The sequence below is a fragment of the Papio anubis genome, chromosome X (assembly GCF_008728515.1).
Source record: "Papio anubis isolate 15944 chromosome X, Panubis1.0, whole genome shotgun sequence".
NCBI classification, from domain to species: domain Eukaryota; kingdom Metazoa; phylum Chordata; class Mammalia; order Primates; family Cercopithecidae; genus Papio; species Papio anubis.
Genome location: NC_044996.1, coordinates 92,546,055 through 92,571,479, shown reverse-complemented (window position 1 = coordinate 92,571,479; position 25,425 = coordinate 92,546,055). Strand labels below are relative to the sequence as shown.

The window sequence follows — 25,425 nt, the reverse complement described above, 5'->3', positions numbered from 1 at the left end:
CAAAGCTGGCAAAGGGCCTTTCTTCCTCTGGTTATCTCCACTACCTACTCATCTCAAACCCAACTCCTTAAGAGCAGTTAGCCTCCAAACTGGCTCCCCAACACCAGATGTTCTCAAGGTGTGGTCCAAGGAATCCTCAGGCTCCCTGAGACTCTTTCAGAGAAGCTGAGATGCCAAAACTATATTCATGAGAATATTATGATGTTCTTTGCCTTTTTCACCCTTATTCTCATGGGTATACAGTGGAGTTTTCCAGAGGGTACATGATGTGATATCAAACAGAATGAAAGCAAAAGCAGATCTGGGGATCTAACAATTTTTGATTAACCCAGATATTATAGAGATTTGCAAAGATGTAAAACAATGTCACTCTTCCCACTAAACATTTTTGAAAATAGTTTTCATAAAAAATTTTTATTTATGCTAACATGTAATGGGCTTATAATTATTTTTTAATAAATTAGCAAGTATTTTTAAATTTTCTATTTTAATTTATATGGTAAAAATTGATAAATATAAACCACACAATAAAAAGCTCTTCTGGGTCCTTAATTTTTAAGAGTATAAAGGAATCCCAACTGTTTGCAAACCACTGCTCTACAATAATCTCATATCTATCCTTCACATCCAATCCTGAGCGATATATCTAAAATATAAATTAGGGTCAGGCGTAGTGGCTCATGCCTGTAATCCCAGCACTTTGGGAGGCCGAGGTGGGCGGGTCACCCGAGGTCAGGAATTTGAGATCAGCCTGACCAACATGGCAAAACCCCGTCTCTACTAAAAATAGAAAAATTAGCTGGGCATGGTAGCAGGCACCTGTAATACCAGCTACTCGGGAGGCTGAGGCAGGAGAATCGCTTGAACCTGGGAGGCGGAGGTTGCAGTGAGCCGAGACAACACCATTGCACTCCAGCCTGGGCGACAGGTGTGAGCCACTGCGCCCGACCTATATTATTCTTTTTATCTTTTGGTACATCTGAAATATTTCATTAGAAACTAAATAAACAAATAAACCTTCAATGGCCCTCAATCGCCTCTGTGGTAAGTTCAGTCGGCCTACCTTTTCACTTTCACCCACCCCAGCCCTTGTTGTTTAAGCTCTAGTATCCATAAGCTGCGTCACACAGTTTTGGTTTGCTTCCACCTTTCCCTATGTCTGAAATACCATTCCTGTCTTAGTTAATCCCTACTCACCCTTCTAGTGTTGCTCTCCTAAGATTTTCACAAACCTCTGGGCTAGACTAAGCGCTCTTCTCTGTGCTTCCAAAACTAAGGGTGAATACGTCTATTGGTGCTATTGTGGCTAGTAGATTATACTGAAACAGCCTATCAGTCTTTTGTCCTTAGCACTTAGCCCAATGCTAGGGCACACAGTAGACACTCAATGCTTGTGGCACTAAGTAGATTGCACCTGGTGTGTGGGCATTTCTACCAAGATGTAAATTAATTAACTCAAACCGCTAATGGGCAAATTCAATTCACCAGTTACTAAATGCCCAGTATAGAAAAGTCATTATGGAATAGACCAGGCAAAGGATTCAAAGATGGGGCCGGGCGCGGTGGCTCAAGCCTGTAATCCCAGCACTTTGGGAGGCCGAGACGGGCGGATCACGAGGTCAGGAGATCGAGACCATCCTGGCTAACACGGTGAAACCCCATCTCTACTAAAAAAATACAAAAAAACTAGCCGGGCGAGGTGGCGGGCGCCTGTAGTCCCAGCTACTCGGGAGGCTGAGGCAGGAGAATGGCGGGAACCCGGGAGGCGGAGCTTGCAGTGAGCTGAGACCCGGCCACAGCACTCCAGCCTGGGCGACAGAGCAAGACTCCGTCTCAAAAAAAAAAAAAAAAAAAAAAAGGATTCAAAGATGGATGAATAAATGCCTGGGAACAGAAAACTATAAAAGAGAAAAGCAGATGTGGGTGGGAGTTGGGTGGGGAGTGAATGACCTGCCTCACCATGTATTAAACATTCTAAAAAACCAATGAAATCGTACCAATAATATTGATAATTGAAGAGAAAAACAGACTTGTAAAACAACAGACAATCCAATATATATAAGACAATATATGGTTAGACAAATATAGAATTATATAACAAGAATTTGAAAGAAAGCATTGTAAGAATACCTTAGTGAGCAATTCCAAACATGCTTGACACAAAAATAGAAAATAGAAATTCTCAGCAAAGAAATACACAAGAAACAAACGAAAATTTTAGGACTGAAATGTACTGTATCTGGGCCAGGTGTGGTGGCTCACACCTGTAATCCCAGCACTTTGGGAGGCCGAGGTGGGCGTATCACGAGGTCAGGAGCTTGAGACCAGCCTGACCAGCATAGTGAAACTGTCTCTACTAAAAATATAAAAATTAGCCGGGTAAGGTGGTGCGTGCCCGTAATCCCAGCTACTTGGAAGGCTGAGGCAGGAGAATCACTGGAACACAGGAGGCAGAGGTTGCAGTGAGCTGAGATCGCGCCACTGCACTCCAGCCTGGGTGATAGAGCGAGACTCCGTCTCAAAAAAAAAAAAAAAACTCTATCTAAAATTAATGCAATGGACAAACTCAACAGAAGAATGGAGACAATAGAAGAAACAGAATAATTCGAAGACAGAGAAACCGAAATTACCCAATCTGAACTTGAACAGAGAGAAAAAAGACACAGAAAAATAAACTTAAGGACTTGCGGGACTAAGACAAGATACATAACATTCATGTAATCAGAGATCCAGCAGAAGTTAGAGTATGAGTCTAAAAAAGTATTTCAAGAAATAATGGTGGCCTGGCGCGGTAGCTCACACCTGTAATCCCAGTACTTTGGGAGGACAAGGCAGGCAGATCACCTGAGGTCAGGAGTTCAAGACCAGCATGGCCAATATGGTGAAACCCCGTCTCTACTAAAAATACAAAAATTAGCGGGGCATGGTGGCACATGCCTGTAATCCCAGCTACTTGGGAGGCTGAGGCACAAGACTCACTTGAACCCAGGAGGCGGAGGTTGCACTGAGCCGAGATCGCACCACTACACTCCAGCCTGGGCAACAGAGTAAGAGTCCCTCTCAAAAAAACGAAAAAAGAAAACAAAAAAGAAAAGAAAAATAATGGCTAAAAATTTCACATATATGGCAAAAGACATAAACCTACACATTCAAGCAGCTCAGTGAACACATTCAGCATTATAAACCCAAAGAAATCCACGCCAAAAAAAACACATCATGGCCAAACTGCAGAAAACTTAAGAAAAAAAAAAAAAAAGAATGAAAGTATCAAGAAATGATACATTATCTATTGGGGAAAAACAATTCAAATGATAGCCAAAATCTCATCAGAAACCACAGAGGCCAGAAGGAAACAGCAAAACATTCTTTAGGTGTTGAAAGAAAAGAACTATTAACCCAGAGTTCTATATCCAGAAAAATATCCTTCAGGAATGAAAGAAAAAAAAAATCAAGACATTTACAGATGGAAAAAAACTAAGAACTTGTCGACAGTAGACCTACCCTGAAACTCTCAACACCAGAAACGAAAACAGAATAGACGAGTAAAAACATGGGTAAATACCACAGAATTTCCTTCTCTTGAGTTTTCTAAATTATACTTCATAGGGAAAGCAAAAATTATAAAACTTTGTGATACAGTTCTCAACATACGCAGAGAATAGAAGCCCTCTTGGTGTAGTGGGTAGCACGACAATCTCATAATCAATGTATGAAGAGAAATATTTAAGACAAATACGGCCGGGCACAGTGGCTCAAGCCTGTAATCCCAGCACTTTGGGAGGCCGAGACGGGCGGATCATGAGGTCAGGAGATCGAGACCATCCTGGCTGACACGGTGAAACCCCGTCTCTACTAAAAAATACAAAAAAACTAGCCGGGCGAGGTGGCGGGCGCCTGTAGTCCCAGCTACTCGGGAGGCTGAGGCAGGAGAATGGCATGAACCCGGGAGGCGGAGCTTGCAGTGAGCCAAGATCACGCCACTGCACTCCAGCCTGGGCGGCAGAGCGAGACTCTGTCTCAAAAAAAAAAAAAAAAAAAAAAAGACAAATACATGGAAAAATGTAAAACATGACTAATTGTAGAAAAATGTGAAGGATAAAGGGATGTAAAAAGAGGTAAGGTTTTGGGCCTGGTGTGGTGACTCACGCCAATAATCTCAGCACTTTAGGAAGCCGAGATGGGTGGATCACTTGAGCTCAGGCGTTTAAGACCAGCCTGGGCAACATGGCAAAACCCCATCTCCACTAAAACTAAAAAAAAATCAGCCAGACGTGGTAGTGTACATCTGTGGTCCCAGTAACTTGGGAGGCTGAGGTGAGAGGACTGCTTGAGCCCGGGAGGTCAAGGCTGCGGTGAGCTGTCATCTTACCACTGCATTACAACCTGGGTGACAGAATGAGATTCTGTCTCAAAAAAAAAGAGGTAAGGTTTCAACCCTTCCCTCAAACAGGTAATATGTAAATACTAGTAGACTGTGATATGCTATGTATGTATAAAGTAATAATTAAACACTAAAAAATAACTAGAAAACCTATATGAAAGCTGAACCAAAAAATTATTATGAAAATTCAAGGGACTGGCTGGGCCCTATGGCTGACGCCTGTAATCCCAGCACTTTGGAGACTGAGGCAGGTGGATCACCTGAGGTCTGGAGTTCGAGACCAGTCAAGTCAACATGGTGAAACCCCGTCTCTACTAAAAATACAAAAAAATTAGCCAGGCATGGTGACGGGTGCCTGTAATCCCAGCTACTTGGGAGGCTGAGGCAGGAGAATCGCTTGAACCCAGGAGGCAGAGGTTGCAGTGAGCTGAGACCGCACCATTGCACTCCAGCACGAGCAACAAGAACAAAACTTCATCTCAAAAAAAAAAAAAAAAAAAAAAATCAAGGGGCTAAATAATACTGAAAAAGAAAAAGTTGGAGCACTAGCACTTCCCAATTTCAAAACTTACTACAAATGTACAATAATCGAGATGGCGTAACACTGTTAGGAGGATTGATAGAATAGAATTCAAGGACCAGAAATAAACCCCCATCTTTGGTCAACAGATTTTTGACACAGGTGTCAAGGCAATTCAATGGGGAAAGAACAGTCTTTTCAAAAGGTTCTGGGACAACTAGATAACTACATACAAAACAAAGAAATTGGACCCTTACCTCATACCATATACAATAATTAAAAAATGGATGAAAGATCTAAATGTAAGAACTAAAACTATAAAATGCTTAGAAGAAAACTTAGGCATAAATCTTCATGAACTTGAATTAAGCAAGTCTCTTAGACACCAAAAGCATAAGCAAATAAAGAAAAAAATAAATTGGACATCAAAATTTGTAACTTTTGTCCTTCATAGGACACTATCAAAAAAGTGACAAGACAGCCCCAAGAATGAGAGAAAATGTTTGCAAATCATATATCTGGTAAAAGTCTAGTATCCAAAGTATATAAATTCTTATAACTCAACAATGAAAAGACAATCTAACTAAAGAATGGGAAAAGATTTAAATAGCTATTTCTCAAAAAAAAAAAAAAAAAAAAAAACTATACAAGTGCCCAATGAACATGCAGAAAGATGTTCAACATCAAAGGTCATCCAGAAAACAGAAATCAAAACCTCAATGAGATACTACTCTACACCCATTAGGATGGCTACAATCATAAAGAGACAGCAATAAGCATTGGAGGAAGATGTGAATAAACTGAAATTCTCATAATTACTGTTGAGAATATAAAATGGTGCATGCAGCTGCTTTGAAAAGTTTGTCAGTTCCTCAAAAAGTTAAACACAGAGTTACCATATGACTCACCAATTCCCCTCCTCGATATATACCCAAGAAGAAATGAAAACACATGTTCGCACAATAACTTGTACATGAATGTTCACAGCAACACTATTCCTAACAGCCAAAAAGTGCAAACAACTCAAATGTCTATCAACTGACTAATGGATAAACAAAATGCGGCATATCCACACCACAGAATATTACTCAGCTGTTAAAAAGAATGAAGTGGCCAGTGCAGTGGCTCACGCCTATAATCCCAGCATTTTGGGAGGCCGAGGCGGACAGATCACGTGGTCAGCAGATCGAGACCATCCTGGCCAACATGGTAAAACCCTGTTTCTACTAAAAATACAAAAATTAGCTGGGCATGGTGGCGCGTGCCTGTAGACCTTGCTACTTGGGAGGCTGAGGCAAGAGAATCGCTTGAACCCGGGAGGCAGAGGTTGCAGTGAGTGGAGATCGCGCCACCGCACTCCAGCCTGGCAACAGAGCGATACGCGATACTCCGTCTCAAAAAAATAAAAAGAAGTGCTGGCTGGGGAGCGGGAGTGGCTCACATCTGTAATACCAGCACTTTGGGAGGCCTAGGTGGGTGGATCACCTGAAGTCAGGAGTTCGAGACCAGCCTGGCCAATATGGTGAAACCCCATCTCTACTAAAAATACAAAAATTACCCAGGCAGTGGTGGCAGGTGCCTGTAATCCCAGCCATTCGGGAGTCTAAGGCAGGAGAATCGCTTCAGCTTGGGAGGTAGAGGTTGCAGTGAGCCAAGATCGTGCCACTGCACTCCAGCCTGGACATACTGATAAATGCTATAACATGGATGATTCTTGAAAACATTATGAGTGAAAGAAGCTAGACACAAAAGACAGCATATTACAACATTCCATTTATATGAAACATTCAGAAGGTGAAATCCATATACAAATGAAGTTAAAAATGGGTTGTCAAGGGCTGGCAGACAAACGAATAAAGAGTGACTGCTAATGAGTATAGGGTTTCTTTTTAAAACAATGAACATTTGGGCCAGGCGCAGTGGCTCACGCCTGTAATCCCAACACTTTGGGAGGCTGAGGCGGGTGGATCACCTGAGGTCAGGAGTTCAAGACCAGCTTGGCCAACATGGTGAAATCCCATCGCTATTAAAAACACAAAAATTAGCTGGGCGTGGTGGCATAAGCCTGTAGTCCCAGCTACTCGGGACGCTGAGGCAGGAGAATCACTTGAACCCGGAGGCAGAGGTTGCAGTAAGCCGAGATCATGCCACTGCACTCCAGCCTGGACAAAAGAGTGACTCCATCTCAGAAAATAAATAAATAAAATAATGAACATTCTCTGGTATTAGATTGCAGTGACGTACAACCTTGTAAATATATAAAGAACTGAATTGTACCCTTTAAAATGGTAAATTTTACAATATATAAGATGTATCTTAATTTTTCAAAAGCTCATTTAACTTAATGAAAATACAACATATCAATATTTGTGTGACACACCTACATCAATGCTGAGCGGGAAATTTAGGGAAAGTCTGAAATCAATAAACTAAGCTCTCATCTCAAGACTACAAAAAGAGCAAAATAAACCAAAAGCAAGCAGAGGGAAGGAAAAATAAAGATAAAAGCAGAAATCAATACAACTGAAAACAAAAAGACAACAGAGAAAAATCAATAAAACAAAAAGTGGGCCGGGTGTGATGGCTCACCCCTGTAATCCCAGCACTTTGGGAGGCCAAGGCAGGCAGATCACGAGGTCAGGAGATCGAGACCATCCTGGCCAACATGGTGAAACCACGACTCTACCAAAAATACAAAAATTAGCCAGGCATGGCGGCCGGCACCTGTAATCCCAGCTACTCGGGAGGCTGAGGCAAGAGAATCACCTGAACCTGGGAGGCAGAGGTTGCAGTGAGCCGGGATCGGGATCGCACCACTACACTTCAGCCTGGGTGACAGAGTGAGACTCTGTCTCAAAAAAAAAAAAAAAAAAAAGTGGCTCTTTGGAAATATCAATAAAAATTGACCAATCTGTAGAAGACTGACACAAACAAAAGAGAAAGCACAAATAACTAATGTCAGGAATGATACAAAGAATACCACTAGACACTTGGAAGATATCAAAAGGGTAATAAGAAAATACTATATGGCCGGGTGCAGTGGCTCATGCCTATAATCCCAGCACTTTGGGAGACTGAGGGAGGTGGATCACCTGAGGTCAGAAGTTCAAGACCAGCCTGGCCAACATGGTGAAACCCCATCTCTACTAAAAACTAAAAAATTAGTCGGGCGTGGTAGTGCAAGCCTGTAATCCCAGCTACTCAGGAGGCTCAGGTAGGAGAATCTCTTGAGCCTGGGAGGCAGAGATCACAGGCAGACGAGATCGCGTCACTGCACTCCAGCCTGGGCGACAAGAGTGAAACTCCATCTCAAAAAAAAAAAAAGGAAAACACTATGAACAACTCCACACATACATCTGACAATTTAGATTAAATAGACCAATTCCTTGAAAAGCAGATGATCGCAACTTACTTAACACAAAATACAAAATCTGAATAGCCTTACGAAGATTTTTTAAATTGAATGTTAATTTAAAACTTCCCAAGAAAACAAATCTCCAGGCATATGTGATTACACTAGAGAATTCTACTATACATTTTAAGAAAATTTAACACTAATTCTGATTAAAGAAATGAAAGAAAATCTAAATAAGTGGAGAGATACACTGTATTCATACAAGACCCAATCAAGTAAAGATGTCAACTCTCTCCAAATTGAGACAACTGGGGGATTTTTTTCACAATAAATATACTCAAATCTCACCCAAGACCTAAGAATTCATAATTCTAAGAGTGAAGCCCAGGTACATACTGTTTAGGAAAAAAAGCCCCATCCCCACCACAGGTCATTCTGACTTAGAGCCCAGAATGCCAGCCTCCCAGGCACTACCCCTAGAGTTACGGGGCTCAGAGTCATGTTCTCTATTTTCACCAAGATGACATCAACCCAGGACAAAGAAGTCCATCAGCCTCCTCCTGGACATTCCCCACTTTCAGCCTCCCCAGGTGACCATGCTGCTCACTGACTACCCCATGAAATTTCTTGAGGCCCAGTTCTGCACCTTTGGCTGATATGAGAAAGACATCCCACATAATCAGATTAATATGCTATGGGGCCAAAAGCTCCCTTCTTCTTTCCACCCTCCCTGAACCCTTCCAGAGGCACCCAAGGGAAGACCTGTGGGAATGAAAAGTGTCTGTCCTTGCTTCACGGAACACTTGTAGCACTTGTCCACCTGGTCCCCAAAGAACATCTCATTCTGATTAGAGGAACTGCTCCAGCACTCAAAGAGAGTCAGATTGGCATTTGTTGGGCGAATCAGGTAGAAGATCTTTTCACCCTGAAACAAAAAGAGGTTGAAGTGACAAAAATACCAAGGGTTTCCAGAAAAGTCCTTAATGGGTACTCCAAAAGGCTATTATTTCTCCCATGCTCCAAAATGATGGCAATATGCCAGATTTCTTGCCCAAACCCATCCAAGAATCATTTTTATGTGGATTTGGAAAACTTCAAAAGGTCACTTTGCTTTTTGTACTTTTAAGTTTCTATAAACTTGACAAAAACAAATTGGAAAGGGCATTTCAAACAAAATTGTTCAAGTTAAGACAAATGTACACCAAGTGTTCCTATTTTAGACACAATGCCAAATAAAAAATGGCCTCTACAGATGAGTAGATCAATACTAGTAGCCTTAGGAGAATTTAAGGCCACATTACTGATGAGAAGAAAATTGAATTTGCCTTCAAATGCCATTTACAGAGTGTTCCTTCCCACACCTGCAATCAAAGCCCAAGGACTTCTGGAAGATTATATGTTATGTGATTATCTTTTGGAAGAACATTTATTTCCTAATTGTGTTTTGCCTGGATAAACATCAGAAAGATAATTTGGCAAAAAAAAAAAGAAAAAGAAAAAGAAAAAGAAAGAAACAAAAACCCAGTGGCACAAATATATTCTCAAAGCATGATTGGTTTAACCAATATTTCCCAATAATAAATTTCAATGTAGAAAAGTAACACTAGAAATAACAGTTGTACAACTGGAGAATTTTGAATCAGATCTGTAGATTAGGTACTAGTATATCAATGTTAACTTCCTGATTTTGATAACTATACAAATTATTTAAGACATTGTCTTTGTTTTTAAGACAAAGTTTTAAGACAAACCTGTAGTTAAGAACTACAACTGAATTATTAAGATATAAAGGAATACTATGTCTTTACATGCAAATGTCTCAGGAAAAAATATATATATAACCATTTTATTGTGTTTGCTTTAGAGAGAGAATATAATAAAATGGTAACATTTGAGGAATCTCGGGGAAGGGCAGAGATTCTTCCCATTTTATTGTGTTTGCTTTAGAGAGAGAATATAATAAAATGGTAACATTTGAGGAATCTCGGGGAAGGGCAGAGATTCTTCCCATTATTTTTGAACTTTTCTATAAAATGAAATTATTTTAAAATAAGAGTTAAACCTAACATTTGCATAATAGCACTTTCATTTACACATTCTAATTCCTACATGATAAACCAATGGAAACAACTAGTGAAGGACTTGTGATCACTTGGACAAGAGCCACAATCCAAGTTTTCCATTCTTTCCTTTGACTTTTCTGGTAAGAAAACTAGGCCAGGCATGTTGGCTCAAGTCTGAAATCTCAGCACTTTGGGAGGTCAAGGCAGGAAGAGCACTTGAACCCAGGAGTTTTGAGTCCAGCCTGGGCAACACAGTGGGACCCTGTCTCTACAAAAAATAAAGTAAAAAAATTGTCTGGACATGGTGGCTCATGTCTGTAATCCTAGCACTTTGGGAGGCCAAGGTGGGAAGATCTCTGGAGCTCAGGAGTTTGAGACCAGCTTGGGCAACATAGTGAGAGCTAGTCTCTACAAAAAAAAAAAAGTTCTTAATTAGCCAGAAGTGTGGTGTACACCTGTAGTCCCAGCTACTTGGGAGGCTGAAGTGGGAGGACAGCTTAAGCACAGCAGGTCGAGGCTGCAGTGAGCCATGATCATGCCACTGCACTCCAGCCTGGGTGACAAAGTGAGACACTGTCTCTTAAAAAAAAAAAAAAGTAAAAAAAATTAGCTGGGAGTGATGGCATGCACCTATAGTCCCAGCCACTCAGGAGGATCCCTTGAGCCCAGGAGTGAGAGGCTGCAGTGAGCTATGATTGCACCACCGCACTCCAGCTTGGGTGACAGAGCCAGATTCTGTTTCTTAAGAAAAAAAAAAATAATAATAATAAAGAAAACTAAATAATGTGAACAATGGTGAAAACCAAAATCATTTAAGGAATTAGGAATTTGTTTTCCAGACCTCAAAAATCCTTTATAGTCACTGACAATTAATACACTAATTACAAAATTGTTAACAATCACTAAAAAGGAAACTATAGAAATCCTGACTTTAAAAAGACTTCTTACACAGGTTTTATCTTCACTGTGGTGGCAGTTAAATGACTATATACAATTGACAAAATTCATCAAATTGTACAATTAAAATGGATGAATTTTTTATTTATTTATTTTTTTGAGACGGAGTCTCACTCTGTCACCCAGGCTGGAGTGCACTGGCGCCATCTCGGCTCACTGCAAGCTCCACCTCCCAGGTTCACGCCATTCTCCTGTCTCAGCCTCCCCAGTAGCTGTGACTACAGGCGCCTGCCACCACGCCCAGCTAATTTCTTTTGTATTTTTAGTAGAGACGGGGTTTCACCATGTTAGCCAGGATGGTCTCCATCTCCTGACCTCATGATCCGCCCGTCTCGGCCTCCCAAAGTGCTGGGATTCGGCCAAAATGGATGAATTTTATGGTATATAAATTATACCTCAATAAAGTTGGAGGAACGGAAGCTTCGCATGTTGCCAGGAATTTCCAAAGTAAATGTGGACATTTCCATACATGCTGGTATGAGTATAAATTGGTTCAATTAAGAAGGTAAGAGTGGTTGGGTGCAGTGGCTCATGACTGTAATCCCAACACTTTGGGAGGTGTGTTGGAGGCAAGTAGATCACTTCAGGTCAGAAGTTCGAGACCAGTCTGGCCAACATGGTGAAACCCTGTCTCTACTAAAAATACAAAAATTAGCTGGGCGTGGTGGTGGGCGCCTATAATCCCACCTACTTGGGAGGCTGAGGCAGGAGAATTGCTTGAACCTGGGAGGCAGGGGTTGCAGTGAGCTGAGATCACGCCACTGTACTCCAGCACTGGCAACTGTCAGCTTGGGCGACAGAGTAAAACTCCATCTCAAATAAATAAATAAATAAAATCTTTGTTTTTCCTCTGCATCAACAATAACAAAAAAGAAGGTAACAACCAGGAAAACCTCAGGTATCTGCTATTATTTTAAAACGTTTGATTAGTCAAACATTTTTTAATCAATTTTTTTTTTGAGACTGAGTCTTGCTCTGTCGCCCAGGCTGGAGTGCAGTGACGCGATCTCGACTCACTGCAAGCTCCGCCTCCCGGGTTCACGCCATTCTCCTGCCTCAGCCTCCCCAGTAGCTGGGACTACAGGCGCCCACCACCACGCTCAGCTGATTTTTTGTATTTTTAGTAGAGACGGGGTTTCACCGTGTTAGTCAGGATGGTCTCAATCTCCTGACCTCAAGATCTGCACGCCTCAACCTCCCAAAGTGCTGGGATTACAGGCGTGAGCCACCATGCCTGGCCAAATCAAGTATTTTTTATTCAAAAATGTAAATCAAACTAATTCAAAATGTTTCTGTGCTGCCATGTGACACGTACAGGGAGGCCCAAGGCCTGGCTGCCTCCAGAAGCCATGCGTATTCCTACCTTGAGTACATGGTACCAGACAGAGGTGCCACCAAAGTCAATGTGAAAGTCTGTATAGCTATCTCGCACACTCATGAGGCAGTACTTCTGTACATTGGGTCTCTCAAAGACACATTCCTCTGGCCACAAGTTTTCGACCCATGACAGCTTTCGAACAATCTTCGGTGTCTCCACAAGGTTAGAAAGTCTACCAAGGAAGGGGTGGACAGCAGATGTCAGCTGATTGGGAATAGAAGGTTGAGGCCTGAATAAAATACCCCACAGTTCAGTGAGGCTCAGATAAGTCAGAGAACAAGTTCCCTCCACAGAATCCCCAAAGGCACACAAGACACTTATTTCTGTTCTGTAAGTCTGGTCAGTATCCTCACTCTACTCATCTCCAGAAATCCCAAGTCCCAGCTCCATAGGCTTCTCCAGTCAAAGGTGTTCATTTCCTCCACTAAATGCTCATACTCCCCAGCCCCACTCCAGACTACTCACTTGGCATGTGGATTATAGAAGTTATTGCACTATCCCTATCTCATAGTGTCTTCTTTATGAGAAACCACTAGAGCAACCTCACAGGGCTCAGTTCCAGGGAAAGAAATGTTTCTCTGAAACATCTGGTTGTTTTTAGCCTATGTAAAATCTTACAATATTGCACTCCTCTCTTTGTTCTGAACTTCAGGAAATTCACTGAAAACTCTACAGTCCATCTCCACCAACTATCCAGACATTCATAAATGCATTTTATGTGCAGAGTACCCACCACATGCATATTCCATTTCCCAATCTTATTTCACTTTTGTCCTAATTTTTCTTTTGTTTTTTTTGGCTTCTCCACATCTCTGTAAGCTACCTTTAATAGTCTTTCAGGATGAAGTGAGGTATAAACTAACAAATATAGTTTTAAAACACTCTCAGGTTGTTTAACCTTGCATCTTAGAAACAACAGCAAGGGTCTTAATATTGTACCGTAATTACATAATATGTTACCATAGGGAAAGTGGCTAAAGAGTACACAGGACCTCCCTTGTACACTTTTTTGCAACTTCCTATGAATCTACAAATTAAAAGTTAAAAATGTAAATAATCAAACAGTAAGTTTCCTAAGGGTAAAAAGATAAGTTATGATTTCTTGGTATTTCCCACATTTCTGACCCAAAGAGAAGACTATATACGTTATCTATTGAGTGTGTGAGTCCAGATAGAATCATTTAAAGGTAAATAGATTTATCTTTTTCTTTTTAAATGTAAGAAACCTACATTGGGGTAATTTTAGTAAATCTATTTCCAGGAACTGAGGACCTATCCCAGCAGTTACACAATGACTATGCCACTGTTGTATACAGGAGGAAAAGGTCAAAGGCGGCTGTCCTAAGGTCTTGAAAAAGGAGACAAAAATTAATTAAAATAGCTACTATGTAATCTATCCAATGCTATAAACTGTGGAGAAATACGACTCAAGTGTTATAATATGAGCAGCTACCCTAGAAAATATAACCCAGCTCGCCATCCCAGAGGAAGAAACCACCAGGAAGAAGAGAAAGGAACACGAGGCGAGGTGCAGTGGCTCATGCCTGTAATCGCAGCACTTTGGGAGGCCGAGGCGGGCAGATCACCTGAGGTAGGGAGTTCGAGACTAGCCCTGCCCACATTATGAAACCCTGCCTCTACTAAACATACAAAAATTAGCCAGGCATGGTGGCGGGCGCCTATAATCCCAGCTACTCAGGAGGCTGAGGCAGGACAACTGCTTGAACCCAGGAGGCGGAGGTTGCAGTGAGCCAAGATCGTGCACTGCACTCCAGCCTGGGTGACAGAGCAAGACTCCGTCTCAAAAAAAGAGAGAGAGGAACACGAATGTACACTAGACATATCACACAAGTTTCAGGCACTTTGTCAGGTTTGCTATTCCTGCACCTCTTACCTGGTATCAGAGAATTCCAAACTAATGACATTGAGGACTTTCTCCCTCTTGCCGCTGTAATAATATTTCACAAAATCACCAAGCTTCATCTTGCAGTCAGCCTGGCGGGTCACATCAATCACATCAATCTCTTTGTCAGAACCTGGAGTAAAGAGATAGGTTCTGCACCAAGTAGTCTCAGGGACTGTGGAAGACTCTCTTGTCCCCTCATCAGTCCCTAGAATGGCCTTACACTCAAAGCTTCTCTCCACCGACACTGTATGTATATGTGTGTGTTTGTTTGGGGGGCAGGGGTAGGAACACATCACACTTTCCTTAGATCTATGTGCCCTGCTAGGGCAATGGAACTACCTGACACACAGCCTCACACATAGTAGTCCACCTGCCTGGGCCTTGCTTCTCCATTTCTTCTCATCCTCTCCACAGAATCTCATGCCCAGATAACAAGTGGCATGTGAGAGCCACAGTCAAAAGCTTTCTCATTTCAACAGAAGACAGACAATGATCCCTAGAACTTCCCAGGTAAAAAACGGAGTTCAACCTAGGGTTGTATAGACTATTAAAAGGAGAAGGAGCTGGGCGTGGTGGCTCACGCCTGTAATCCCAGCACTTTGGGAGGCTGAGGCGGAAGGATCGCTTGAGCCCAGTAGTTGGAGATCAGCCTGGGCAACATAGCGTGACATCATCTCTACAAAAAATAAAACTAGCTAGGCATGGTGGTGCATCCCTGTAGTCTCAACTACTCGGGAGATTGAGGTGTGAGGATCCCTGGAGCCCAGGAGGAGGTGGAGGTTGCAGTGAGTTAATCACGCCACTGTACTCCAGCCTGGGCAACAGGGCGAGACCCTGTCTCTGATAAACGAATGAGTGAATGAAAGAAGAAGAGACTAGGATGTTGGCTCTCTCTGCTGAAGAATGACTTTGGACAAGGCATTTCACCTCAGATTCCCAAGATGTTTAGAGAGGAAATGCAAAAACAGATTTGAGGGAAAGGGACACAGATCTTGACAGGAATGAACAATGTTACAATTAAAAGGGTCTGTAGTGTCTTACCAACATAGTGTTCAACATCCCTCACAGTGAATGATGGCGAGGGCAGCGTCATGCCCAACCCATCCTTCTTCAGGACCAGGATGGGCACACTGAAGCTATTTTCTTCCAGGAATTCCACAGTCAGTTGATTTCCAGTGGGCTTCAGAATCACTTCATCTGAGCTGAGGGCCACAGAAGAGAAAGCTTGAGCCTGAGGCACTGCCCACTAAAGGCCTTATTGGAGGCTGCCACTCACCCAAGAGGTGGGGTTTTTATGAGGGGACTTAATGTAAGCTGGTAACTAATAACAAAAACCTCATCTGCTAGGGAAGAAATGATCTGTCCAAGGCTAGAGACCAGGTCACTGGCAGAGGTGGGGAGTATTCTGCCAACATGGTGCTCTTCTCTGGGTGACAAGAAGAAATCAGTCAAAAGCCTGGCCAGAAAGAAAAGACACATCTGACGAGTTCGGCAGATTTGTTCTAACCAAGAGCAGCATTACCCAATTTAAAACACTATCAAAGAGAAAAGACTGATTAAAACAAAACAGCAACATTTTTACATCAACTTTCTCAACATGCGTACTTAATGAGTTTCAGCCTGGGCATCATTTCTAAACCTGTCTCCACAAAAAAAATTCAAAATTAGCAGGGCATGGTGGTGCAGGCCTACAGTCCTACATACTTGGGAGGCTGAGGCAGGAAGATCACTTGAACCCTAGGAGTTGGAGGCTACAGTGAGCTTTGATCATGCCGCTGCACTCCAGTCTGGGTGACAGAGTCCCTGTTTCTTTCTTTTTTTAAAAAAAAAAAAAAAAAAGAAAAGTAAATAGTTTTCTTTAAATCATGGTGGAGAAAAGATTTATATTTGACAACTCTGACAACTTGTGCTGGGACAAATATATTAAGCTCAATGTCTATCTCATTTTTTTTTTTTTGGGGACAGAGTTTCACTCTTGTTACCCAGGCTGGAGTGCAATGGCATAGTCTCGGCTCACCACAACCTCTGCCTCCTGGGTTCAAGCGATTCTCCTACCTCAGCCTCCCGAGTAGCTGGGATTACAGGCATGTGCCAGCACGCCCAGCTAATTTTCTATTTTTAGTAGATACGGGATTTCTACATGTTGGTCAGGCTGGTCTTGAACTCCCGACCTCAGGTGATCCGCCTGCCTCAGCCTTCCAAAGTGCTGGGATTACAGGCGTGAGCCACTGTGCCCGGCCTGCCTATCTCATTCTTTACATAATCCTAGATGGTCCAAAGATTAAATTCCAAAAAATAAAGCTTTAAGAGCAGAAAAACCTGGGAAAAACCCAGTAGTCATTAAAAATAGTAATAAATAAATTTAACCATATAGAAATTAAAATATTCTGCAAGAAAGCTGTTATAAATCAGTAATAGTAACACAACAGAATGCCTGTCAACACAAGCTAGCAGTTCACAGAGAAAACAATCAAGCTGGTTTATAAATGTATGAAATCTAAGCCTGAGTGCAGTGGCTCACAACTGTAATCCCAGCACTTTGGGAGGCCAAGGAAGGCAGATTGTTTGAGCCCAGGAGTTGGAGACCAGCCTGGGCAACATGGCAAAACCCCGTCTCTACAAAAAAAAAAAAAAAAAAAAAATTAGCTGGGTGTGGTGGCACACACCTGTAGTCCCAGCTACCCAGGAAGCGCAGGTGGGAGGATGGATTAAGCTAGGGAGATCGAGGCTGCAGAGAGTGGTGATTGCACCACTGCACTCCAGCCTGGCCGACAGGGCGAGATTCCGTCTCAAAAAAAAAAAAAAAGACTCCTTCTAGTCAGCATTCCTTGGGTAAATTTAAGTATCTAACTTAGGTGAATACTGCCTCCCAACTACCGAAAGTTTTCCAGAAATTGACCAAACCAGAAGGAATTTGCAGAGCCCTGAAGATACTCACAAATTGGGGAGGCTCCTAATGGGACAGCCACTGGGAAAGCTGGGAAGAGGTGAGTTCCAGCCTCCCAGAGCCCTGGCATTCACCAGCCTTTGGAGGTAGGGTTCCTCACCTGTCAAAAGTCCTACTCCGGAGCTCTCTGATGAACGTAGGGCTCCCGGTCTTCACTGGTTTCCCCTTGTGTGTATCATGCCCCTTTGAAGATCCGCGGCGTTTTTTCACTAAGCCAGAAAAAGATGAGAGATTGTGAGTCAGAACGGTCATGAGCTATGATACCAAGAACAAAGGCCTCAGTAGATTCTCTTCCAATCTAACCACCCCTTGGAGCATTTGTAGTCAATGAGGTCCTCACAGATTCAGGAAAGTTCCTGGTGAAGATGGGTACTTTCTCTGGATAAGCCTTAGGAAGAGAGGCAGGTGAAGTTATTAACTTCTGCCCTCTCAGTGAGATAGCTGCTGGCCTGTGGAGCCTGCACAGGCTTCTGCTATTTCCTGAGGAAAAAGAATCAGAAGTGCTCAGGCAAAAGCAATCACTCCTCCAAATTTCCTTTCCTTTGTCTCTCCTCTGGATTGTCTTCTCTAGGAAACCCTAAGATCTACTTACTAATGGAGGGCCCATGCAAGACTTCACAGTTGGGGCAGTGGTAGAGGTCAATGTCAGCAGCCTTCTCCTCTTCAACACCAACACAACTGAAAAAGAGAAAAACAGTCAAGGTTTATGGAAATTTTATTTTTTATGAGGTCTAGAACAGTGCTGTCCAGTAGAACAGCTATTAAGTACATGTGGCTATTTATGTTTAAATCCATTAAAATTAAGTAAAATTTAAAATTTCAAGTGCTCAGCAGCCACATGTGGTTAGGGGTTACTGTATTAGACAGTGGTGTGATCATGGCTCACTGCAACCTCTGCCTCCTGGATTCAAGTGATTCTCCTGCCTCAGCCTCCCAATTAGCTGGGATTATAGGCATGCGCCACCATGCCTGGCTAATTTTTGTATTTTTAATGGAGACGAGGTTTCACCACATTGGCCAGGCTGGTCTCAAACTCCTGAGTTCAAGTGATCCACCCACCTCTGCCTCCCAAAGTGCTAGGATTATAGGTGTGAGCCACCACGCCCAGCCTTATAACCTAATTTTTAAACTTGAGATACTTTATTAAATGAAAAAGACTAAAAAAAAAAAATTCTAGTCAACAGTAGTTCTGAATGAAAAATTACAGATAATCCTTTTTATCTTATCTGTGCTTCTAATTTCCTACAACAAACATCTGTTGCTTATTTCACATTTTAAATACTTAAAAAGATTTACTTAATTTTGAAAATTTGACTTTGCATGTATATGAGGTGGTAATCTCACAAGATTCAACCTTCCCTTACTAGGGAAGGCACCAGCAGCCCCCCAAATAAATTATTGCTAAAAGTAAACACCTAGGCCAGTCACAGTGGCTCATACCTGTAATCCCAGAACTTTGGGAGGCTGAGGCAGGAGGATCACTTAAGCCCATGAGCTCAAGACCAGCCTGGGCAACAAATTGAGACCCCCAACTCTACCAAAACAAACAAAAAAATTTAGCTGAGCATGGAGGCTGAGCTGGATCACTTGAACCCAGGAGATTGAGGCTGCAGTGAGCCATGACTGTGCTACTGTACTTCAGCCTATGTGACAGGACGAGACCCTGTCTCCAAAAAAAAAAAAAAAGAAGACCCAAGTCTTAAAATCTTTGGTTTGCCACACACAGCAGAGAACATTAAGGCAGAGTTCAAGTTGTTTCAGCCAAGATCATGCTCATAAATGGACTTCCTGGGATTAGGACTCTACCATCTTCCCAACTAATAATCTCATGCCTATAAACCAGCACCTTATCAATAAACCAGGGATATCACCATCAACTTTGTAGGGGTTTTAAGGATTCAATAAGATAATGTATATAAAGTGCAAAGCATGGCCAGTCGCGGTAGCTCACACCTGTAATCCCAGTACTTTGGGTGGCCAAAGTAGGAGGATTGCTTGAGGCCGGGAGTTCAAGACCAGCCTGGGTAACATAGGGTAACCCCATCTCTATAAAAATAACACTAATGTGTGCAGCACAGTGAGCATAAAGTCTGATACACAGTAAGTATCTGGTTTCACAGTAAGTGCTAGAAGTCCAGTCTGGACCTCACCTTTCACCTGCCTAAACCTTCTTCAAAGATATTCCCCAGACCTTGTAGCATTAACTCACTTCCCTGGACTGCATGCTTTCTATCTCATACCCCCGTTCCCTCTGGACAGTACTGAAGAAGGAAGCCTCTTCACCTCTCTCTCTCCTAAACTTTCACCCCATGTGGCTATGTGCTTTCTCTACTCTAAACACCCGCTGCTCGTCCCCTTTCCCAACTTGGTAAACAAACTGCTGAACATTGGCACTCCCTTCAACAAACACTCCTTCACCTTCCAGGCTTAACTGAATGCAGTTTCTCCTATGGGAAAGTCATTTTCTCTACACCACTGCCACTCACAAAGTGTGATCCACAGACTAATGCTGGCCTGTGAACTATTTACTACAGGTCTGTGATAAGTACAGAAAGTAAGAGTAAGCATCACTATTATGCAAAAGTTTTTACAGCAATGTAACAGAATAATTTTATATCCGTTCAATCTAATAATAAAATTCTGGGCTTGTCTTTTATATGTTTTTTGGTTCATACCATATATATATATATATATATTTTTTTTTTTTTTTTTTTTGAGACAGAGTCTTGCTCTGTCGCCCAGGCTGGAGTGCAGTGGCGCGATCTCAGCTCGCTGCAAGCTCCACCTCCCGGGTCCATGCCATTCTCCTGCCTCAGCCTCCTGAGTAGCTGGGACTACAGGCGCCCACCACCACGCCCGGCTAGTTTTTTGTATTTTTAGTAGAGACGGGGTTTCACCGTGTTAGCCAGGATGGTCTCGATCTCCTGACCTCGTGATCTGCCCACCTTGGCCTCCCAAAGTGCTGAGATTACAGGCATGAGCCACCGTGCCTGGGCAGTTCATGCCATTTTTTCTAATAATTCTTTTTTTTTTTACATTATAAAAGGATTGGCCCATTATAGATTGGAAATTTTAAAAGTGCCTTGGTTCTTTGCCACATAACTCAGGACTGGGTTGTGGCGAGCCATCCCTCTCACTCCCTGGTGAGACTTCCAGATCATCTCTCCTCTACCCTTGTGTAAGAGTTCCCACTGCTCTGAGTTCCATACCATCCAGCCATACCACGTCCCACTCCTCTTCATCACTGCCACATACCCATCTCCCCAACATACCCCTTCAGTCGCTGAAGAACCTGCTCAGATTCTTCTCCAACCCAAGTCCTGCCAACATCCTACATGAAATCAGTATCCATGTGGAGATACAACATTCCAGGCACTTAGTTTCTTGATCTTCTCATCTTCAGAGACTGCTACCCTCTACTCCCATTTCAGGTACCAACTCTCATGACCATCCCCCAGACCCTGTCAACACCAGCAACTGCTGTACCTCTGGAGTATGAAACTCATACATCACCCTCTCTGACCACAAGTCTATCTATTCAGCTGTCATTGACTATATCCTGTTCTTTGCCCTCAAAACTCACCTATTCATACACTCTTGACTTTACCCTCCCCTTCCTTATCTGGTTGAGATTCCAGCATTCCTCACTTCAATCATTCTCTTACAGATATCCTCACTTGCCCCACTGCCTTTCATCCCCACATGCAAACCCTAACCCTGGCTCAGTACAACTACCTAACTCTAGACCACTAGATGTGGCCAGAGAAAAGTCACCCATTGGATTGGTGCCATCATAAATTCACTGTCCAAAATATTTGGATTGGTCGGGCAAGGTGGCTCACGCCCGTAATCCCAGCATTTTGGGAGGCTGAGGCAGGTGGATCAACTGAGGTCAGGAGTTCGAGACCAGCCTGGCCAACATGATGAATCCCCATCTCTACTTAAAATACAAAAATTAGCTGGGAATGGCGGTGGGCGCCTGTAATTCCAGCTACTCAGGAGGCTGAGGCAGAACAGCTTGAACCCAGGAGGCAGAGGTTGCAGTAAGCCGAGATCGTGTCACTGCACTCTAGCCTGGGCGACAGAGCAAGATTCTGTCTCAAAAAAAAAAAAAAAAAGTCTGGATCATGCTGCCTGACGATCCTTCTGTAATTCCCCACTCAACTCTCTCTCATTATCTACTGTGGCTATTTCAAATCTCTTACCCCGCTACCTGCCTCTTCTCTCTCAGCAAATTACCTTGCTTCCTACTACTTCTGTTTTTTGTTTTTGGTTGTTGTTGTTGTTGTTTTAAGCATTCTTTGCTTTCATTCTTTGAGTTCCTTAATGTTTTTATTTTACTTTGTTTTTTTTAGAGTCAGAGTCTCACTGGGTTGCACAGGCTGGAGAGCAGTGGTGCCAGTCATAGTTCACTGCAGCCTTGAACTCCTGGGCTCAAGTGATCCTCTTGCCCCAGCCTCCCAAGTAGCTAGGACAAGCACACACCACCATGCCCAGCTAATTTGTGTCTGTGTGTGTTTTGTAGAAAAGGGGTGTCTTGCTTTGTTGCCCAGAATGGTCTCAAACTTCTGGCCTCAAGTGATCCTCCTACCTCAGCCTCCCAATGTGTTGGGATTACAGGTGTGAGCCATCATGCCAGCCACTTCCTACTTCTACACTTGATCTTAGCCAAAAGACCGAGAGGCGATGCACTTCCTACTTCTTAGAGAAAATTAAGTAATCAGAGGTGAACTACCTTAACTTCTAATCACCAAAACTACTTCCATCTACACCCATCCTTTTTTTCCTGTCGTAACAACAGTACTTATCTTTCCTTCCTTCTAAAGCCAAGTTTTCCATCTGGGTCACGTTTTCTTACCTTCTCAATCAATTATTCCTTCTTTCTGCAGTATCTTCAATCTCTCTCTTTCTCTTCACAATAGCATTTAAACAAGTCTATTCATGTTTACAAATTCAAAAACCAAGACCTACCCACCCTCCCATCCTCCCTCCCTCCTGTCTGCCCCTTCACAGCCAAACATCATCTTTCTTTAAACCTATGCAGCTTAAAAACAAAGTAAATAAATCTATGCAGCTTGATAACGATCCCTTTTTTGAGTAAGTAACGGTTGTACATGGTGCAAAACTCAGAGTACAGAAGTATATAGAGTAAAAAGTCTCCCTCCCACCCTTAGCTGCCCAGTAGTATCAAGAGGTGTTCTATCAAAGCCAAATCAATACTTTCTTAGGGTTGCTATGTGCACTTTGTGACTCATCCCCTGCTACAGTCTGATCTTAGTCCCCACCTTCTTTAAAATAGATCTCACTGATGTCCCGACCTCTTTGTTGATATAAGCAATAAGTACTTCTCCGCTTTATCTCCCTTAACTTCTTAGCACCATTTTCGCACTGCCAACCCCGTACTCTCTCCACCTGACAAGCTTTCTACCCTTTACTTCTATAATGCCCCATTTGGCTGCTGCCCTTCCTTCAGCAGATATTTAATGAGCATCCGCCAGGCTATGTCTGGTCTAGGTGCTGGTGAGACGAAGACAAAAAACAAAGCATACAAAAATCCCTGCCCTCACAGAGCTGATGTTCTAGTGGGGAGGAAGACAAGAAACAAGATAAATCAATGCAATTGGTGAAACACATTGTATGTTAGATAATGAGAACACCTAGGTAGAAAAAAAAAACAGGAAGGCGAATATAGAGGAATATATATATGTGAATATATAACACTATACACCACACACACACACACACACACACAATCGGGGGGGGAAGAATGGCAGTGAGGGTGAAATATTAGATAGGGAAGACAGGTAAAGACTGACAAAATGGCTTTTGAATAAAGACCCAAAGGGAGTAAGGGAGCAAGCCCCACATGTGGCTATGAAGGAAGAGCATCCCAATAAGAACAGCGAGTACAAAAGCCCTGTGGTGGGAGCGTCCCTAGACTACAAAGGTAGCAGAGAAGAGGAGAGTGTTCTAGAGTAGAGAGCTAGGAGGACAGTACTAAGTCAGAAAGGCAATAGACTCACGTAGTAGGGTATTGTAAGCCACTGTAATGCACTCTAGCTTTTCCTGGGTAGCCACAAGAACTAGGGAGTCACAGCCACCATGAGTTAGGGATGTGATGTGATTTTAATTATGTCTTTGGCTGTTCCTTTTTCGCAATGAATTCTTTTTCTCCTGCCCAGTCCTTAAATGTTGAAGTTTCTTAGGTCCTCTTACCTGGGCACTCTTTTCTCCTCACTTTTCCTCATTGTTCTCACTCCCGGGGCTCCATGTGCCCTCTATGCACTCATAACTCCAAGCCAGATCTTCCTGCTGGATTTTAGACCCTTCCCTCCAAATGCCTCCTGGGGGAGACATTTCTACTGGATAGTCACTTACGTACTTCAAATTCAACATGTCCAAACTCAGTTTTTCCCTCTGTCTGTCCCCTAAACATGCTCCCTTCTCTTAGGTTTCCCACTTCAGCAAATGGCTCCATAACCTCACCAGGCATTCAAGCCAGCAACCTGGCAGCTATCACTGATTCACCTCTAGCCCTCTCCCTCCACTATACCCTGAAGTAGGCATTCTAGCATCAAGTTAAGAACACTGACTTTAGGTCAACTCTCTGGGTTTGCATCCTGGCTGTGCCACTTACTAGCTGTGGGATCTTGGACAAGTTACTTAACCTCTCTGTGCCTCAGTTTCCTCATTGTAAGATGGGCATAAAAACTGTACCTACTTCATAAGGTTGTTATCAAAAGCTAATGAACTAATATATAGGAAGTGTTTAGAACATTGCCTGGCCCATAGTAAGTGCTCTGTATGTTTGTTGTTGTTATCCAAGTTATCAGCACGTCCTATCAACTCTCTTTATTAGCTATCAATTGTGCCAACTGGTCATCCTTACTGCCCCTGCGCTAGTTAAGGCCACTATTATCTCTAACTCGGTTATTGTCCTGCCCTCCTAACTTGGACTCCTGGCCCCTATTCTGTCCCCACCCAATCAGCCCTCCACACTACAGCTAAAGTGATCATTTAAAAACACAAATTTGATCCTATCAACCCATGCTTAAAATGCCTCACAGGGTCCCTATTTTTCCTAGGGTAAAGTATAAACTTACCATGGCCCAAAAGGCCTTGCCTCTCTGGCTGAGCTCACCTCTTTCCCCTCACACACAGCGTACGCTAGGAGAGACATTCCTACTACATAGCTCACTTACAATCTGTGGGGCCTAATGGAAATGAAAGTGGGAGCTCCCTGTTCAAAAAATAGAAAAGCTTTTTCCTTTCTTCCATGGTCTCTCTTAACTTACCATGCAGTTTTAATATGCTATTTACTGTCATGCTCCCTCGGGTATAGGGGTAACTCAAGGGGCGAGTACAGGCCCACACAAGTACCCTGGGGCCCTGCCCGGTGACTTAGTACACAGGGTACATGCACCCAACCGACTCTGTCCACACCTGCACCTGGGCCCAGCGCCCCAGGCAGCTAGCCAAGAACCTGTTCGGGGAGGTAGAAAGGCAGCAGGAGGTAGAACCACATATGAGCCAAGACTCTTAAGTCCCCATCGCACACTCCACTGTTCCATCACATACAAATCACAAAATCAAAGGCAAAATTATTAAGAATTTCAAAGACAACCACCACAGAACATTAAACCTCAGGCATGGGGCACCATGTGACTATAGCAATTGCACACCTATGAAGCCAGCCCTGCTCTAAAAAGCCAGCAGACTCTCAGTGCCATACTCTGTCTATAGCTCTAGCCTCTGGGTTTCATCACATGTATCTCCTTCTACCTGAAACATTCCTGCTCTTCCTCTTCCCTGCTGCTGTGGCACCATCCCCCCACACACTATCCCTATTTCAGCCTTTACCACAAGGCCTTGGAACTGCTCACTTACCTGCTGTCTGTCCCCACTACATTTGCCAGAT

The 25,425-nt window shown here is 43.0% G+C and overlaps 1 protein-coding gene across 5 annotated transcripts in view; it reads right to left on the bottom strand.

The window, feature by feature from the left end:
* Positions 1-25,425, bottom strand: part of PHF8 (PHD finger protein 8) — a 103,871-nt gene that overhangs the window by 61,747 nt on the left and 16,699 nt on the right. For all 5 annotated transcript variants that reach the window (XM_021932506.2, XM_009197675.4, XM_009197671.4 and 2 more), the window contains exons 3-8: positions 18,100-18,185; positions 17,608-17,716; positions 15,602-15,762; positions 14,549-14,690; positions 12,640-12,826; positions 9,019-9,181 (exon numbers count right to left, since the gene is read on the bottom strand). In XM_021932506.2, coding sequence (XP_021788198.2) covers positions 9,019-9,181; positions 12,640-12,826; positions 14,549-14,690; positions 15,602-15,762; positions 17,608-17,716; positions 18,100-18,185 — 848 coding nt within the window. The remainder of the gene's footprint in view (positions 1-9,018; positions 9,182-12,639; positions 12,827-14,548; positions 14,691-15,601; positions 15,763-17,607; positions 17,717-18,099; positions 18,186-25,425) is intronic.